The sequence below is a fragment of the Channa argus genome, chromosome 15 (assembly GCF_033026475.1).
Source record: "Channa argus isolate prfri chromosome 15, Channa argus male v1.0, whole genome shotgun sequence".
Lineage (NCBI taxonomy): Eukaryota > Metazoa > Chordata > Actinopteri > Anabantiformes > Channidae > Channa > Channa argus.
This window is the reverse complement of record NC_090211.1, coordinates 8,736,396-8,755,029: the sequence shown is the minus strand read 5'-3', so window position 1 is coordinate 8,755,029 and position 18,634 is coordinate 8,736,396. Positions and strand designations below refer to the sequence as shown.

The 18,634-nt window shown below is 38.1% G+C and overlaps 1 protein-coding gene across 2 annotated transcripts; it reads left to right on the top strand.

Moving 5' to 3' along the window:
• The first annotated feature begins 900 nt into the window (after positions 1-900).
• Positions 901-18,419, top strand: aclya (ATP citrate lyase a). Of its 2 annotated transcripts, none has more exons than XM_067478378.1 (28): positions 901-1,042; positions 3,379-3,558; positions 4,488-4,610; positions 6,764-6,826; positions 6,967-7,157; positions 8,928-9,007; positions 9,577-9,707; positions 10,526-10,644; positions 11,193-11,329; positions 11,420-11,481; positions 11,585-11,702; positions 11,827-11,981; positions 12,579-12,672; positions 13,504-13,645; positions 13,774-13,942; positions 14,023-14,127; positions 14,252-14,448; positions 14,525-14,606; positions 14,693-14,803; positions 14,902-15,029; positions 15,154-15,247; positions 15,365-15,519; positions 15,613-15,763; positions 15,872-16,015; positions 16,229-16,342; positions 16,440-16,522; positions 16,724-16,800; positions 16,917-18,419. In XM_067478378.1, the coding sequence occupies exons 2-28, from the start codon at positions 3,400-3,402 to the stop codon at positions 17,009-17,011; spliced, it is 3,279 nt and encodes a 1,092-aa protein (XP_067334479.1). In that variant the 5' UTR covers positions 901-1,042; positions 3,379-3,399; the 3' UTR covers positions 17,012-18,419. The 2 variants fall into 2 exon arrangements, with proteins under 2 accessions (XP_067334479.1, XP_067334480.1); XM_067478379.1 differs by lacking the exon at positions 901-1,042 and adding an exon at positions 1,163-1,183.
• The last annotated feature ends 215 nt before the right edge of the window (positions 18,420-18,634 follow it).

Sequence of the window (18,634 nt, the reverse complement as noted above, 5' to 3'; positions counted from 1 at the left end):
AACCTCAACCAATCAAAACCAGCGATGAATGTTTGCCCCATTTTTTTTCGGCGAGGGGCGCCTGTGAAGGAAGTAGTGATACCTTCATGTACACTCCACAAAAAAGACTTCGTGCAAAATTTATTTTTTTAAAACTATAATTCAGAACTATTTACTAAAGGAAATGTGGCATTTCTCTTGAGTAGAAATACTCATAAAGGTGAAGGTTTTACATTTAAAAATGTGATTTAGAAGGCTACGTAACTAAATCTAAAATCTTACATCTTTAAAAGTTGTGTCTAATCTGTAACATAATTCATAAGGGATTATGAATTGCACATATAACCGTAATTAGTAAAATAAATACAGTGGAGTAATACCTTCTACAACATTTTCCTCTGAAATGCATTGGGATAGATGTAGGGCTACATATGAAGCATTGTGTAATGAAAATACATAAGAACAGTAGATGCATTAATTTACATTTCATCATTGCAACAAATGTATGATAGTGTAAAGTTAACTGAAGGGCCAGCTGTTTCTCAGGAGGTACATTGAGGCAAGTTGTCCAACAACCGCAAGGTTCAAACACCAGGATTGTGCAGGCATCCTTTGGCCTTACATGGAATTTACTTTGATTAAAGGTTTCTGCTAAATGTAAGATGTGCTTATCAGCTACACAATAATTCAGAAGTATTTAGAATATGAACTTTTATACACTTTAACGTATAAATTTGATATTTATATGTTAATATATTTACATTTTAGACTTTCCTGCTTCTAATTTGACCTTTGCGAATTGCCTTACTTTACACTTCCTACAGTTCCTGAATGCACCAATAGAGCGCGGTGTGGGACGAGCCAATCAGAGGCCGAGAAACATCAGCTTAGCCTATCGGCTGATGGACACCGGCAACAAAACTCACAGGAAGCCTCTTTCTCCTGCATCACCAGTCTGATACACGGCGAGAGCGGAGCATCAGCTCGGAGGAACCGCAAACATCCAGCCTCTACAGCTCTCAAAGGAAGAAAAAACATCACCATCAGTAATAAGGAGAACTAGGTATTGGTTTCAGAATAAGCTTTTAGTGTTTTGCTCCTTCCTTTAACTCTTTTTTTTGTCAAAATGGATCAAACAAATTAAACCACTCCGTCCACCACTACTCGTGTTAAACCTGCACGTTATGGTTATTAGGAAGTTAAAGTAAGTGCTGCAAGTATTTACCCAATGTTCCACTGAATATTTGCCCACAAGAAGTGTAACCGGTTTGTAAATGAAGGAAACACTTGTATGAATCATTCGTCTCCGGGTTCTGTGACTCAGTGCTTTTGCAAAGCCAGACAGTGTATGTTGTTTGTAATTTGAAGGTTAGTGTTGGTATTGTTAAAAGTCAGTATTAGGCTACAGCTTAAACCTTTTTATCTAATTTTACCTTTGTACAGATTGTTGCTGTTGATGTAATTGTTGCCTCTCTTATCCTCCTTCCTCTGTTTTTAAATGTTATTGTTTGTCATCTGGACTGATGTTATTGCTGCCCTGGACTAGTTATATTCAATTCGTCTGACAGGACATTTGCTCAGAGAAAGTGGATGATGTATGGAACAGGCAAAGTGGAGACTCATGGACAACTATGATTAGTAGTGAGAAAGCTCTATGACTGGTACATTAATCAATTTAAGAACTGCTACACTACACCCAGGGCTGTAGCTTAGAGCAGAGAGACCAGTTTGAGCTGAGATCAGGGCTTTAACAGAGAAGAAACAGACACCGCTGACAGAAGCAGTGATGGCTGTTAAGACTTTAGGAATCCAAAGCCAGAGCAGTAAGTATTCATACTGCAAATTATTTTTGATAAATCAATTCATGTAAGATGGTTCAAATAGTTGAATTTCCCATCAGCTAAGCAGTAGTTAGATGTTGACATGAATCTGGTTGTTGTGCTTGATAAACTGTGGTGAACCTGGATATATTTGTTAAACCATCTAATCAGTGACAGACAAACAGCAAAGTTAGAATAACCTTTTCTTTTATACTTTAAACATCACTTTACCAATTTACTGATGATCAAAATTCTAGTCTTCTTAATTTTCTGATAAACAACTTATTGTTTAATCAGCTGAGAGTTTTAACCCTACACATGACATTTGCATTTAATTAGTAGAAAAAACAACTTATATTTATTGAATGCTTAAAACAGATCTAATGGACAGCAGAGTATGATATTATTTTTACACCTTAAGTCAGTAAGAAAGCACAATAAATTACACAGCAAATTATTATTATTATTATTATACGTAGTAGTAGTAGTATTTTAAGCCTAAGTATTTTGGATGTACATATTTAGTATTTTTTTTCTAATCTTACATTGCAACAGCAAACTGCTACTGTAGCTTTCAGTATGTGTCCCCTTATGTAAAGAGATTGACAGGTCAGTGATACAGCAGCTGTGCTGGCTGACTCTTGTCATTATTTTTCCTTATCTTAGTTTATTTATTCAAGAAAAATAATTCCTCAGTAATTGTTGTGTGTCTGGAAATAGCGTCTATGTTTTGTCCTGTGAAGTAATTTATATGAATTATGTTGATGGTGGAATTAACCTTTTACTTGGCTTTTGGCTCTTGTGTATCATATTAGTTCTAATGTGCACTCTCTTTCCACTGGGTTGTAGCTGAGCTTAAAACTCTAGTTTCCGGTTGTGAGCTGTGCGGTTGTTGTTTTACATCACCTGTCTCAGTGAAACCTATTGTATGGCCAAGGTGTAAAGGTCACAGTTCCTCCCTTTAGCAATAAAATGTGTAAGTGTTATTACACATTATTGAATATTTGGTATCAACATCCGTCACATTCTCGGAGTTGAAGAAGGGAGTTGCCAGTTAAAATTAGTTCCTTATTACTGCATGCGTCTCAGCTGCTTTTCAGTACTGCTAATAAACAAAGTTAACCCTGCAGTATGGTGAAGGTCCATTTACTTGTCCATACACACATTGCTGCAGCTCCAGTAAAAATCAGATTAAGTAGCAAATAAATTCAAATTATATCTGCAGTGAGCAAGTCTAATGTTTTACTTCCATCTTTCTGGCAAAATGTAAATAGTACGTGTAAAATCGGATATTCTTTTTAGCCATCTCTTTATTCTAGCCAATTACATTGCATTGTCATGCATCTTTTCTTCAGTTTTTGATATAAATAACGGAAAAATTCCAAAGCTGTCTTTTAATCATCTAGTTGCTAGAACATTTCTTGATGGCTTTGACAGCATACATGTTTTTTTCTTTCATCCTTCAAGAGAGACTTGTCTTAATTCAGAATGCCCTTTAAACTCTGTCCATCATCTATACCTGTTTCTATTCATCTCACTTCTCATCTGTTCATCTCTGTCTGCCTGTCCTTCCTCTCAGGCCAGTCTAGATTGAGTAGTCATGTCTGCCAAAGCCATCTCAGAGCAGACAGGAAAGGAGTTCCTCTACAAATACATCTGCACATCGGCGGCTGTCCAGAACAGATTCCTCTACGCAAATGTGACGACTGAGACAGACTTTAGCCGACTGGCACAAGAACACCCATGGCTGCTCACAGAGGTAAGGCCAAAGACGACATTATTTTTTTTTTTTATTAGGATCCCTAGTGGTACCAGTGTGAGCACTGGCTATTCATCCTGTGGTCTACCACCTCTATACGGCCATAAAAAAACAACACTGAGAACCATTTGAGATAAATGCTTATGTAAATTAAAAGTAAAATTGCTTTATTAACAGTTTGTTATATAACATAAAGGTTTAAAGTACCATCTCCTTTAAGCTTGTGGAAAATGATCTCTACTTTATTTAGATTATTACTTTGGCTGGGAGTAAAGTAGTCTCTTGGTGCTTATTAACTGATGTCAGACAGCTGAGTGGTCCAGAAGCTGCTTTAACTTCATAGTGGAAACACTATGAACACAACATGAAAATGTAGAGAATTTTTACTAGCCCTCTGGGTATAGGTAGTTACTTTCGACCTTGCACTGCTCTCCATCTGACAAAGTCTCAAAAAGTCTGTGAGACTTTGTCAGATGGAGCTGTAACAGAACTTCACTTAATTACCCTGTGACTCATCTTACAGGATAAAATATAATTTTGCCTTTGTCTCTTCCTTGTGTCTGAAAGTTTTTTATCTGCAAGGTAAAACGAGGATGCAGAGGGCTGATGCATGGAGATGTGTGCTGCTGTAGAATTGATTCTAAAATTGCATTAGCTTTCACCCTTGACCCTCTCTTACTAACCTCACTGGCGAGCATCCAGACACTAATGGCTCCACTGTCATCAGTTATTCTTTTGTGGATTCCATTGCAGGGTTTTCGATGCGGTTTTGTTTTGGCGTCATTTAGGGATTAGGTTGTAGGTAAAACTACAGCCTAAATAGAATTTAAATGCAAAATAATATTTGGGAACTGAAATTTCACCCAAAGGTCGAATATCCCTAACTTCTTGTGACTAGTGTGTATTGTGTCTTTTTTTTGGTTTTCTAGAGGCTGGTGGTGAAACCAGACCAGCTCATCAAGAGAAGAGGGAAGCTGGGCTTGGTCGGTGTCAACCTGGACCTTAATGGTGTCAAAGAATGGCTCAAACCTCGGCTAATGAAAGAGACAACAGTACGTCATCCACCCTCAACCACTCAGCTGTTTCTTAACAAATTACCTCCAGCTACCCTTCCATCTGAGTCTGCACTTAGCTGAACAATCCAATCAATATTATACCAGTATCTTATTCAGACCCTCCTTCTGCCCTTTCCTTCACCCTCCTTCTCTGTTTTTCAATGGTACATTTGGTTTGTGTGTTTTCCTATTGAATGTTTGTCATAACAGCTGTGGGATTTATCGTTCGTCCATTTGTTGAAAAGCAGTCCAGTGAGCTGAAGAAAGTCATTCTTTCTAGACACTGCTTCGCTTCATAAAGCAAATGGAGAGTCTAGGATTGCGTGTGTGTGTGTGCATCTGCGCACTGAGATTGAATAGATGTATCTCTTCAGATGAGGTTAAATTGCCAGCTGTTGGGGGCAGTAAATAAGAATAAATGGAACCAGACCTGTACTGTGGACATTCAATACAGTGGTTCAGAGTGTTGGGTTATGTTATCTTTTTTGTCTGTTTAAAAGGACCACTGGTCCTCTGCTCCACCAACAAATGACATTCTTTGGTCTCACCACCACACAGTAAAAGATCCCAATATTCAAAAAACTACAACTACTCCCCCAACTACAAAAAATACAAAAAAATGTGAATGTAATATCTTTGGCAAATCCTTAACTTTTTATCCGAATCCGTAAGTCAAAATTATTCCATTGTTCCGCAAAACCAACCTCCCCACAAGCTATATTTTTACCTACCAGCCAATGTTAGTATGATAACATGCTAAGCAACAAGTTTTACTGTTATTTTGAATATATGCTATTAAGCCACAATATTAATAGCCATCTCAATAATGTTGTGGAGGACAAGGGTCAGCATGGCCACTCTGAGCATTAGCAGTAGCTACACAGCCCCTAAACAGTAAAATGTGATACACTCTGTGCAGAGGTGGTTGAAATACACAGACTCAATACTTGAGCAAAAGTGAAGAGGAAGTGCTGTGTCTTTTTTTTGTTTGTTTGTTTTTTTTTGTTTTTGTTTTTTTTCTTCTCTTTATTTTTTTTAAAAACCATCTGCTTATCTGCATCTGATAATGATAATTTTGTGGCAGATTGTTTTATAAGTACACAAATCTAAGCATTAGCTTTATGCAGCTAGCATCGCTTTAGGTGGCTGATATTTTATTACCGGTAGGTAGGATGCATCTATAACACAACAATCTTGGTTTTATAATAAGTACGTTTGAATTATTTATACAAATTTTATATTTACACAGTGCCAGTTAGACTATACAGATTTACAGAGAAAGCAAGTTGCAACTTTCATATTTCAATAACATATTTTCATATGTAAGTCTGTTTTTTCTTTTTCTTTTTTGGTTTGATTTGGTTTTTTAGAAGCCAGCCTGTGAGTTTATCCTATAGATTACACCTGATTTAATACCAGTATTTTAGCACTACACTTACAATATCCTTTTGTGATTCTGTGTAATTGTGTGTAATAATGTTACCCACAATCAGGTAAACTGAATTATTCACATGCAAATTAAATTCAAAACATAAATGCCATTCTTATTTTTTGACTCTAATTGAGATGTTTCAGTCATGTAAACCAGCCTGAGCATCTTGTGGGCTTTTTAGTGAGATGGGCTTTCTTTTTGTCATTTTTATCATCCATCATCAACTTCCTGTTTATTTGCACTCTCTAAAATGGCAACTCCCTCTCTCCCTTTGATTATTGTATTCACTTCTCTCCAACTGGCTCTAAGTCCTCAGTTAATTTGTACCTTTTGGCCTTTAACTATAGAATAGTGACAGCCTTACCAGATGAGCTGTGGCTGTGTTAGCGGGGCTCTGCCTAGAATAATACACGCTGGCAGTTTCTTTTTTCCTTATCTTAACCTGTCTTCTTTTTTTAATTTAGAAAATCAGTTCACTTTTGTGCCTAGTTATAGTCCTGTGCTTTATTTTGTATTTTATCGTTTATATCGTAAATAAATGTAAGGGCTGATACTTATACTGACTTAAACTGTAGATATTCATCCATTAGCTGTATGTTGTAGTGTTGTTCTTCATCGTATTGAAGTTCATGCTAATAAGTTGTTTTGTTCCCAACAGTAACTTTTACCCACTAAGCACTATATCTTTTTAAAAAACTATTCTGTTGATAATTCTTAGGTGGGAAAAGCCAAGGGTGTTCTAAAGAACTTCCTTATCGAGCCATTTGTTCTTCATAAACAGGTAAAACTCTCATATCCACTTTTCAGTATCCAAATCACACCCAATTTTTGGCAGTTTATCTCCACATACTATGTAAATTTGTCTTGTAAAACGATATTTATTAATTCACATATTTGTCAATTGTATGGTCCATTTCTCAGGAGGAAGAGTTCTACGTGTGCATTTACGCCAGCCGGGAGGGGGACTACGTGCTGTTTCACCATGAGGGTGGAGTGGATGTAGGAGATGTGGATGCCAAAGCGAAGAAGCTGCTGATAGAAGTAGATGAAAAAATCAGCGAAGACTCAGTGAAGAGAGAATTGCTAACCGAAGTCCCCAACGACAAGAAAGTGTGAGTTGATTAGAAAAAATTACTGGAGAACGTGCAAGAGTGCATGGAGAACTTTAAACTTTGTGGTATTATATTATAAAAGTGATTTCCTTTAAAGCAGTAGTTCTGCACAGCTGTGGGTATTATTAAGGAAAAAGGCAACATAAATGTGATATTGAATCTAATCTCTAAGACAATGTATGACATTGATTATCAAAATTAATAAAATGGATTTTTAGGAAATTTTATTAACTAATAATATATTGAGGTAGCTGAATGCTAAATAACTCAAAAAAGGGGAAAGGTTGTAATTTTTTTTATATTGTCATATTATATTGCCACATTGTAAGTCAAAAGCATCACTCAGATGAAGTAAAAGAGAGCACCTAGATATTGGCAGTAAAGGGGGGTGGGGGGGTAGGATGAGACAGGCTGATGTTTTCCATTAAAAAAATGACTCCCTTTTTTGCTTCGCCTTTCTTCGATCAACAATCGCCCCCAGCATTTTTCACGATATAGCCACATTCAAAGCACGTTCGTTTATCTTCCTGGTTGTAAAACGGTGACTCACCCTCTGTGAGGGTGTGTCCCTGTGGCATTGCTTTTATGACAGCAGATTGTGGCCAGACTCACTGTCTTGGCTGACATTGAAGATGCCGCCCCAGAAATCAGTCTGCCAGCCCCAGCTCACCCCATACACTCTTCTGCTCACCTCCCATCACACTTGGCTTGAAATCTGAACAGCACTTGGCCAGTTTTGCTGCCCTCCTATCAGAAGCAGACATTGAACGCTGAGTCACTGTGGCTTTCAGTCGTAGTTTTCTCTCAGGGGCCAGTCATAGTCCTGACAAAAGGCTGACATGGTAACAAAAGGCCCAGTGCTGCCTAAACAACTGACGGGCAAGAGAGAGGCTCTACACCCCCTTCTCCTCCAGTAGCCCCACCCCCACCCCACTCTGCTCTGTTTTGACGTGAAGGAGGAAGCAAATTAGATTTTACCTTCCCTACACCAGCATCTCTGGAGTGAATTTACAGGTATTAAGTTTTATGTCCAGGTCGGCCAATAATACTGTTGCTGCAGTTTGTCATGAATTATAATTTAAATTATTCAGAAATTTGAATGAATATGACATTCTTTTTTTTTTTTTTTTTAAATCACCAGGCATAGGTTGTACAGGGAAAACTATATCATGGGCCATAGATAAACAAGACATTTTCCATAGTCCACCATGAGATTTGGTGCGCAACACATATCTAATAAAAATATACTAATAACGATTAAAAATAGTCAATTATATCTTAAAAAAAAAAGAGAGAGAAAAAAACGAAGATTAAAAGTTGCAAATTAACTCCAATTTACATTTTCTTAAAACAGTGTGTGCATTTAAGGAATTTTAACTGAAAATATAAGAATTTGAGCAGTGAACAATCACTATAATTTATTTATACTTATAGTTACAGTTTTCCAATACACTACACAGTTATATGTAATTTGGCAAACAATTGTTTTTTTCCTGGCAATGAATCTGCTCTTATAAACGTCAGTATAGAAAAAAATGTTTTTAAATGTATTAATTTGCAGTGAGATGAATGTACTCATACTGACTCTTTATCAAAAATAGTTGTAGATGAGCAATTTTCAGTCCATGCATTAATGTTCCTAATGTTTCTCCTCTAATATGCTACGGATTTAGGAAAGTATTATTATATTATTTGTATCCAAACATCCTGGGGCTTCGACTATAGATCCAAAGTCAGAGATTTTATGTGTTAAATGTCACTTTTCTTCAGGGTCTTGGCAAATTTCATTGTTGGACTCTTCAATCTGTATGAGGATCTGTTCTTCACATACCTGGAGATAAACCCATTAGGTAAGTTTTTCTTGTTTCCCCAGTCACATCCTCATGTAACAATCTATCTTAAAATGCAGTCATATCATCATTAACATTTTAATCCAGCACAGATTCATTAACATGCTATCAGGTTATGGAATTGGAAACATCAAAAGAAAATTGGAGAGGAAAACCTCAATGCATAATAAAACATAAGCTTGAAACCAACAACATTTTAACACTGAGAGAGCAATGAGTCAATAATTAATGCATTTGCTGTTTGATGAAGGCAGCGTATGTTTATAACAGAGTAATTGGGCACTAGTACATGCCTTCCAGCAGCTGTTGCTGCAGACGTAGTTGGAGCTGCTGAGGGTGTCTGTTCCTGCTTTGATGTCCTACCACCTTCAACACTTCCCTTCCACCTCCTGCAGGTGGAAGTGAAGGAAGGAAGCAAGGAAGTTGAGATTGACCTTGCAATGTCTTTAATTTTCCCATTTCGTGTTAAAGCTTAGGCCTTGTGCTGAATCACAGACAGTGGTTTTGTGTAAACCTTGCTAGTGTGTGTTTCTTAACAATATATTTGCTTTTATTGCCCACTTTCACAGTGGTCACAAAGCAAGGAGTTTACGTGCTAGACATGGCAGCCAAAATTGATGCCACGGCTGACTACATCTGCAAGGCAAAATGGGGCGATGTGGAGTTCCCCCCACCCTTCGGCAGGGAGGCTTATCCTGAGGTGAGGGAGAACTGGAGAGACAGCACTGTCCATGCATCAGATTTTAGTCTGTCAGCATCAGATAGCTGGTATAGAGGCTGTGTGTAGGATGTAAAATGAGCAAATTGCAAATTTACCAGGACTGTTTCTCATGATTTAAAATTATGTTCTTACTAAATGTACAGAAGGTTTTAAAGAAAATAACGTCTGCAACAGTAAAGTTAGTCAGTCTCTGGACACAGACTCATTTAATATATAAATGTAAAAAAAAATCTTAATAAATGCTGATTGCTATAAGCGCATGTTAATGTAAAATAAATTAAATCTAAACCAAATAGCATGCTATGCATCCAAATAACAGAGCTTAATAAAAATATTTTTGGTTAAAATTAGGTCAAACAAGTCTAAAAAAATGTTTATTTTATTTTAGATTATTATTTTTTTTTTTTTGGCTGATGTATGAAGGAGCGTGTTTGAGGCAGGATGACTGTCTACCAGACAGGCTGGTCTAATTGGGGTGCTGTGAGTCCAGAGTGGAGATGAGGGACAGCAGGAGTCTTTGATTGGCTTTTTTTACTCCCAGCCACCAGCTGTGGCCCTGACTGTCACAAACAGCCAATGATGCACATCAAATTCACTGTCACTTCATATTTGTGATAACTGTGTCTTTAAAAATCAAACCAAATCAAAAACTACTACTTGGGACAAAAAAAACAGTGCCTGTATACAGTAGGTCCCACTTCATGCCTGGCTTCAGCAGCATTCATGTGACAATTCTCTCAGTTCTTTATTGACCTTTTTATTTTTCTGATTTTTATGTATTTATTTATTTTAAACAGGAGGCCTACATCGCCGACCTAGATGCCAAGAGTGGTGCCAGCCTCAAACTCACCCTGCTCAACCCTCGAGGCAGGATCTGGACCATGGTGGCTGGTGGAGGTGCCTCAGTAGTGTACAGGTACCTAGAAAACAGTGACACAGCAAAATGAAAGTACATTAACTGAATAAATAAGACACTAGGAGCTATGTTGTGTTTTGTTTTGTTTTCTTTAACTCTTGTCATGACGTTATCTTTATGACTAATTACATTATGCTTAATTGGGTTTAACATTAGCAGAGTATTCCAGTGACGCAGTAGAGAGACTGATGGTGCATCAGCTCAGACTCTGCCAGTGCAGCTCCCTCCTAAATTGGATTCTTAGATGTTGCTGTCTTAAGTCCAGAGGAATGAGCAGTGGCTCCCTTGCTACACCACCTGTCGGGGATATAAAGTGTGACACACAGAAACATCAGCCATGACTAATTATTCCCTCTGTGCACTGTTGATTCTTTCTTTCTCTTTACAGTGTAGCATCTAATGAGAGAATACCAAATCACCCATTTAGTATTAAATGCATTCTGGAGTTTAGTCAAATTATTTCTATTATTAAAGATTGAAAAAACTGCCCCAGCACAAAACAGAGACTGTTGTTGGTTCGTTTTTAAAACCATTTAACCCTTTCCTAGTGACACAATCTGTGACCTGGGCGGTGTCAATGAGCTGGCAAATTATGGGGAGTATTCTGGAGCACCAAGTGAACAGCAGACCTATGACTATGCCAAGACCATTCTCTCTCTGATGACCAGAGAGAAGCATCATGATGGTAAGAAAGCTGAAGTCTTGCAACATTCAGTAATAAAATACGTCCGTATAAAATGTTAAATTATTCTTTATTAATGTTAACATTTTCCAGGAAAGGTTTTGATCATTGGGGGAAGCATTGCAAACTTCACAAATGTTGCAGCAACATTTAAGGTACAGTGTAACCTGATTTTTGTTAGTTAAGTAACTTTATATTTTGCTTTCTGCACATGTTGAATATTAAGTTGTTTACCGATCATACCCTTCCCTTGGCTAGGGGATTGTGAGGGCTATCAAAGACTATCAGGAGCCACTAAAGGAGCATGAGGTCACCATTTTTGTCCGCCGTGGAGGTCCCAACTACCAGGAAGGTCTCAGAGTAATGGGAGAAGTTGGTATGTGATACATTTATAGTCATATAGAATTTAAATATGCTTTTTTTTTTTTTTTTTTTTAAAGCTGTAAACATCTTTGGATTTAAAACACTACACTCTGTTTTGTTCTTACTGCTCTTCCCAGGCAAGACCACGGGGATCCCCATCCATGTCTTTGGTACAGAAACTCACATGACTGCCATTGTTGGTATGGCACTGGGCCACCGACCAATCCCCAACGAGCCCCCCGTTGCTGTCCACACTGCCAACTTCCTGCTTAATTCCAGTGGCGGCACATCGGTATGACACATAGTGGCTCCACAGAGACAAATAGGCTGTCATTATCCTTTGATGTGTGGTCATTGTGCAGCTAAATAACATCATGAAATCCACCAGTAGTTCGATGCATTATAGGGGAATACTGACCAAAAGAGACATGCCACAGCCTTACTTCCGTCACTACTGTCTTGTCCTTTTTTGTGGAACAGATAAATAAATAGTCCAGTAGTTCTTTTGTATAAGAGCATTACAGGGCACGTGGCCTGCTCTCACTCAAATAGTTATCCACTGTGACTGCCCTGAGGTCTCCATTACGAGTGTGCAGTGCATTTCTGAAAAGTGAGTGTGTGTGCATGGAATGAAAAATCAGCAACAACAAAACTTGCTTTGTATTTTGTGTGCAGGTGATGTTTCTTTTTTTTTTTTTAAAAACTAAAGGTTTTATGCTACCTTGTTTAGGGTCAAGCTTACGAAATAAAATGTATTTCTTTCCAGGTTGTATAGCTTTAGCTATTCCAGTTCTTACCAGAGATCTCTTAATTTCCATCCGTATTACTATACATTTTCACATCCATAGCAGAATAAAAATGAATATAATTTTTTTTCTGTGATTTCCAGACTCCATCATCCAGCAGAACTGCCTCTTTCTCTGAAAACACAGCCAGAGTAGATGGTTCACCAGCTAAGAGGACCAAAACTGAAACTCCTATTGGTGAGAAAACATACACAATGCACACTTGTTAGAACTCTGACTGGATTGACAAAATTAATTCCCTAGCCCTTTACCTTAACCTAAATTCTACCCCTAAACAGAGTCTTAATATTTAATACTTTTTCATTATATTTTTAGGACAGGCAAAATTTCCTCACAAACCAAAAAAGTCCTAACTCTGTTAGGAAAATCACTAGTGAAAAAATACAAGTACATAGACAAACACACACACATTATTGCCCTGGGTAGTGTTTCGCAGTGACAGGTGAGGCTTTGATGTGGTTTCTTACATGAGTCAATTATTGGACAGCTAGTGGCCCTGTGATTATGCCTGGTGGAGTTCAGGTGTCATGGTTCCCTCTTCTGGACAGCAGAAGGAAACAGTTCCATAAAGCATATACACTTTCTGGCCACTTTATTAGGTACACCTGTACAATCTAATGCAATCCAACACAGCAAGTCTGGCATGAATTCTACTTTTACAAGGTTATAATTTCCCTTTTTTTTTTTTTTTTTACGTTGAAACTGGCCAGCCTATTTAAAATAAATGAGGGGACCAAAACAATAGAACTATCTCTTAATATAATGCACTCCAGTACCACTTCATCACCTATGACTTCAATAATAAACAGAGTAGAATTATCACTTTTCAGATGGTTTTAACTTAACAACTAAGAAATTATAACCTTTATTAAATTAGAATTCTTGGCAGAGTTGCTGTGTTGGATTGCATTAGATTGCACTGGCGTACCTAATAGTGTGGCCAGTGAGTGTACACCCTAATCACCTTGCCTTTAGTTTCTATTTGTAACAGGTTTTCTATCTTTGTAGCCAAAGCAAGTACTCTCTTCAGCAAACACACCAAGTCCATAGTTTGGGGTATGCAGACTCGGGCAGTACAGGGCATGCTGGACTTTGACTATGTCTGCTCCAGAGTTGAGCCATCTGTCGCAGCTATGGTCTACCCATTCACGTAAGTCTGCTCCATCTTACTTCTTCAGTTTGCTGGCTTTGATCTGCTGTCTATGTAATGGCTCCAGTGGAATACAAATCTCAAAGTAAATAGTGTGACATATGGTTTTCCACATTGCTGTTAAACAGTGGAGACCACAAACAGAAGTTTTATTGGGGACATAAAGAGATCCTCCTTCCTGTGTATAAAAACATGAGCGATGCCATGAAGAAGCACCCAGATGTTGACGTGCTCATCAGCTTTGCCTCACTGCGTTCAGCTTTTGATAGCACCATGGAAACCTTGCAGTACCCTCAGGTAAATCATGATGTACCATCTGCAAGGTACTTAAAAGTTACAAACATTAAACTTAAGCCTTTCTATTAATGTGTTTTCAGATTCACACCATTGCCATCATCGCAGAAGGAATCCCTGAAGCCCATACCAGGAAGATTATTAAGGCAGCAGATGAGAAGGGTGTCACAGTCATTGGACCTGCCACCGTTAGTTTTTTCTTCACTTCTCATGAGATTGCTTCTGATTTCCCTCTGTGTTCTTTCATCTCATCAAATGTATGTTTTTTCGTTTTTTTTTTGTTTGTTTGTTTTGTTTTGTTTTCCCCCACAGGTTGGAGGAATCAAGCCAGGCTGTTTCAAGATTGGGAACACAGGGGGCATGCTAGATAACATCCTTGCCTCCAAGCTCTATCGCCCAGGCAGCGTGGCCTATGTGTCCCGTTCAGGTGGCATGTCCAATGAACTCAACAACATCATCTCCCGTACCACTGATGGCGTTTTTGAAGGTGTGGCCATCGGTGGGGACAGGCATGTAGCTGATTTTTATCTGCAGTATGTAAGCATGTGGGTTAGAATTGTTGTGTAATTCTGAACTCTTCTGCAGATACCCTGGCTCTGTGTTTACTGACCATGTGCTGCGCTACCAAGATACTCTTGGAGTAAAGATGATCGTTGTACTAGGAGAGGTGAGAAATGCTCCTACAAACTGCTGCCTGCTTCTTTAGCAATTTCTCAGTTTGCTACATAGTGTATGTTTCTCTGCCCTGAACAGATTGGGGGCACAGAGGAGTACAAGATCTGCCAGGCAATTAAACAAGGCAGGATCACAAAGCCAGTGGTCTGTTGGTGTATTGGCACCTGTGCCACCATGTTTTCCTCAGAGGTAGCGTCTGGTTCATACTGTAATGAGATATCAAAGGAATTTTTAACCGTTTTAATGTTAGTTATGACCCATGCTGCACTCCCCACCCCACCCCCCAGGTTCAGTTTGGGCACGCAGGTGCATGTGCCAATCAGGCCTCTGAAACAGCTGTGGCCAAGAATAAGGCACTAAAGGAAGCTGGTGCCTTTGTCCCCAAGAGCTTTGATGAGCTCGGAGAGGTAATCAAGTAAGTACAGAGCCTTGCTCATTATTTCAAGTAATAATGTTAATATAAACAATTGCTAGGATAGGAATTTCTTCTACGATTCCTTCTCTCATCTCAGACTTGTTTGTTGTTTTTATTCATGCAGAAGTGTTTATGATGACCTTGTTGCCAAAGGAGTTATCCAGCCAGCTGAAGAGGTGCCTCCTCCCACTGTGCCAATGGATTACTCCTGGGCACGAGTGAGTATGCCAGAATACACAAAAAAAAATCATCTTGTTTAAAAATATGACCGATGGAACATGTGCACTTCGAGTGATTTTTCTATTTTCTTGACTACTTCCATTTTTTTGCTGCAGGAGCTTGGTCTAATCCGTAAGCCAGCCTCCTTCATGACCAGCATTTGTGATGAGAGAGGTCAGGAGCTTATCTATGCAGGCATGCCCATCACTGAGGTCTTCAAGTCAGAAATAGGACTGGGGGGAACTCTAGGGCTCCTGTGGTTCCAGAGGAGGTTAGCTTCTTAGCCTAGTTGTTGTGGTAATCAAATCTTGAGAAATCCTTGAATCGCATAATGTCAATGCAAACATCACCAATTTGTCTGCAGGTTGCCAAGGTATGCCTGCCAGTTCATTGAGATGTGCCTGATGGTGACTGCTGATCATGGCCCTGCTGTTTCCGGTGCCCACAACACTATTGTGTGTGCCCGAGCTGGCAAAGATCTTATTTCCAGCCTGACTTCTGGACTCCTCACTATTGTAAGATACATCCCACAGTTATTAATGTACCTACTTTGTAGTCCTCCAAAACTATTCCTGCAACAGTTGTACATTTGTTTTTTTGTTTTTCTTTTTGTCACTTCTCAGGGTGACCGCTTTGGAGGTGCCCTGGATGCTGCAGCAAAGCAGTTCAGCAAGGCATTTGACAGTGGCATGCTGCCCATGGAGTTTGTTAATAAGATGAAGAAGGACGGCAAGCTGATCATGGGCATTGGACACAGAGTCAAGTCGGTGAGCACCACAGTTTTTATACTTTTATGCATCCAACTTAGGTAGCAGCTGAATGATCTTGAAATTTGAGTTCCACAAGAATTGCTGTTGAATAATACAGGAAACGGAGCTCCACTACTACTACTACTGCTTTGAGACTAGAAATAAATAAAATGTACACCTATAGCAACATTTAGGAAAACTTTGAATACTTTGAACTCTGTGATTCCCCAGATTAACAATCCAGACATGAGAGTTCAGATCCTAAAGGATTTTGTGAAGCAGCACTTCCCCTCCTCCCAGCTATTGGACTATGCATTAGATGTAGAGAAGATCACCACTTCCAAAGTAAGATTTATTACTTTGTTTACTAAGTAAGGACTAACGTAATACTTGAATTGTATTATCCTCATCATTTCACTATTCATTGATCTTGTGGTATTAGAAACCCAACTTGATCCTGAATGTGGATGGCTTAATTGGTGTAGCCTTTGTGGATTTGCTCAGGACTTGTGGTGGTTTTACAAGGTAAGCCAATTTAAGTGACTGTCACCTACATATATTGTGAAAGTTTGTGTACCAAAGTACGAGATTAGTTTTAAAGTCCTTTTTCACCTTTCAGTCATCTGTAAAGCAATTTCAATCGCATTATCTGTATAAAAGGTGCCATTATAAATAAAATTTTGATTGATTTAAATAATTTTTTCCTTGTTATTAATGTCACCACAGGGATGAAGCTGATGAGTTTGTGGAAATTGGTGCCTTGAATGGTATCTTTGTTCTGGGACGTAGCATGGGATTCATCGGTGAGTAATTTCTATTTACAGAATGTCACACTGGTGCAGTCAGTAATGCATCCAAGATGGCAAACCCTTCTACCTTGCATGCCAGTAAATGCTTCCCTTTTTTTGTATGTCATCAGGACACTACTTGGACCAGAAGAGGCTGAAGCAGGGTCTGTATCGTCACCCCTGGGACGACATCTCCTATGTGCTTCCAGAACACATGTCAATGTAATCAGAGGGACCAAACCAGGAAGTGCCAGCTTTCTTTCTCCAGGATTTCCTTATCTACGTCTCTACCCATACTGTGATCCGTCACCCCAAGGCAGTGGCAAAATACAGGGAAGATGTTACTATTACTGTTTGTATAGAACTGCTAATTCTGCTTAACTGTGAATCTCCAGTGACAGTCAGACTTTATGCTAAGCAGGTGAGGGAGTTATAGAGTATTATTCAACTGTCAACCAACACCTCTACTAGGCTTATGGCTACAACAGTTATGTACTTCTATTTACCACAAAATATTACATCAGTGTATTAACGTAGCAAGTGTGTCTGTTTCACAGACTGTTGTGTCTCTGTGCAGCTCTATTCATTGTGCCATTTGAAAGTCATAATCTTGGGGTGAACGTGTAATGCAATAATGCCTATACTAATGCCTATAGAAGGTGAAAATATTTTAGATCATTACTGTATTTATATTTAGGTGTATTAATAGTGAAATGAAAATTGGTACAGTATGATAGTTTTAATTTTTCTGTCATGTTTTTGACACAGTGGCAACAATGAAACAGCAGTCTGTTTATTCTGGCAAACAGTCCCCAGGAAGTGTTCTCTCAGCTGGTGTAAAATGCGGAAATGTTTTGTAGAGGGTTTTAATGAAAGTTGAATGTTATCATGGGAACAAAAATAAATGTGTAATTTTAATGTTTCTCCCTCGGCAATTTAAATGGATTAAGGGTACTTTGTGATACATAAAAGCCATGAAAAGATTATTCACTTTTTGTTAAGGTCCACATTGACTTAATATTGTTAACATAAATCCTGTACTAAAATAAGCTGAGTTATTAATTGAATATTTTTGTGTCAGCACTTTAAGACAGCAGAATTTTTTGTGGTTAAACATTAGGTTTTAGGTTTTTTTTTTCATTAGGTTTTTTTTTTTTTACAGTTGCATCCTGTCTTTCAATAACTTTCCAAAAAGTCATTACATGCCCATTGTTGGACACTTTTTATTATCTATTCACCACTGATTTCTTTCTGTTTTAAACACTATAAATTGATATAACAGAAAAATGCATGTCTCACCTAGTTGCAATGATATTTTTAATGGAGAAAAACTAAGGATCTTTTACTCTCTCCTAATTCTATTTTAAAGAAAGGCTCACAATTTAGGAGCTCAAAATATTTTTTTTTTTTTTTATGGCGACCATTACAATAATCATCTTTTCTTTGAATGTCAGAAAACTGTCAACAGGAAATTTAAGTTTTTTTTTTATTTTATTTTTTAACAATCCCAGACATTACCAGTGCTGTTGCAATGTTTTTCTGTTTTAACTGTTGTGTAAACTTAATCCGCGTCTGTGCTAATGTATTGTATGTTGGCAATTGTGTAGCTGAGAAAAATAAAATAAAATAATTAATTGGGGTCTTGCCTGTGTGTGCAACATCTTTGAAATGTTGTTATAGTTGGATCCAAAAGGTTTTTCTACAGCATTGCTCTAGTTTATCTGAACCTTAGGAGATAATCAATTTCTCGCACACTTTTTTTTTTTTTTTTTTAGACTACATCCAACTATTTAAGCTAAACCGTTTGCCTTTGTAAGATGTGTAACTGTGCAAAAATATATGTGTGCCT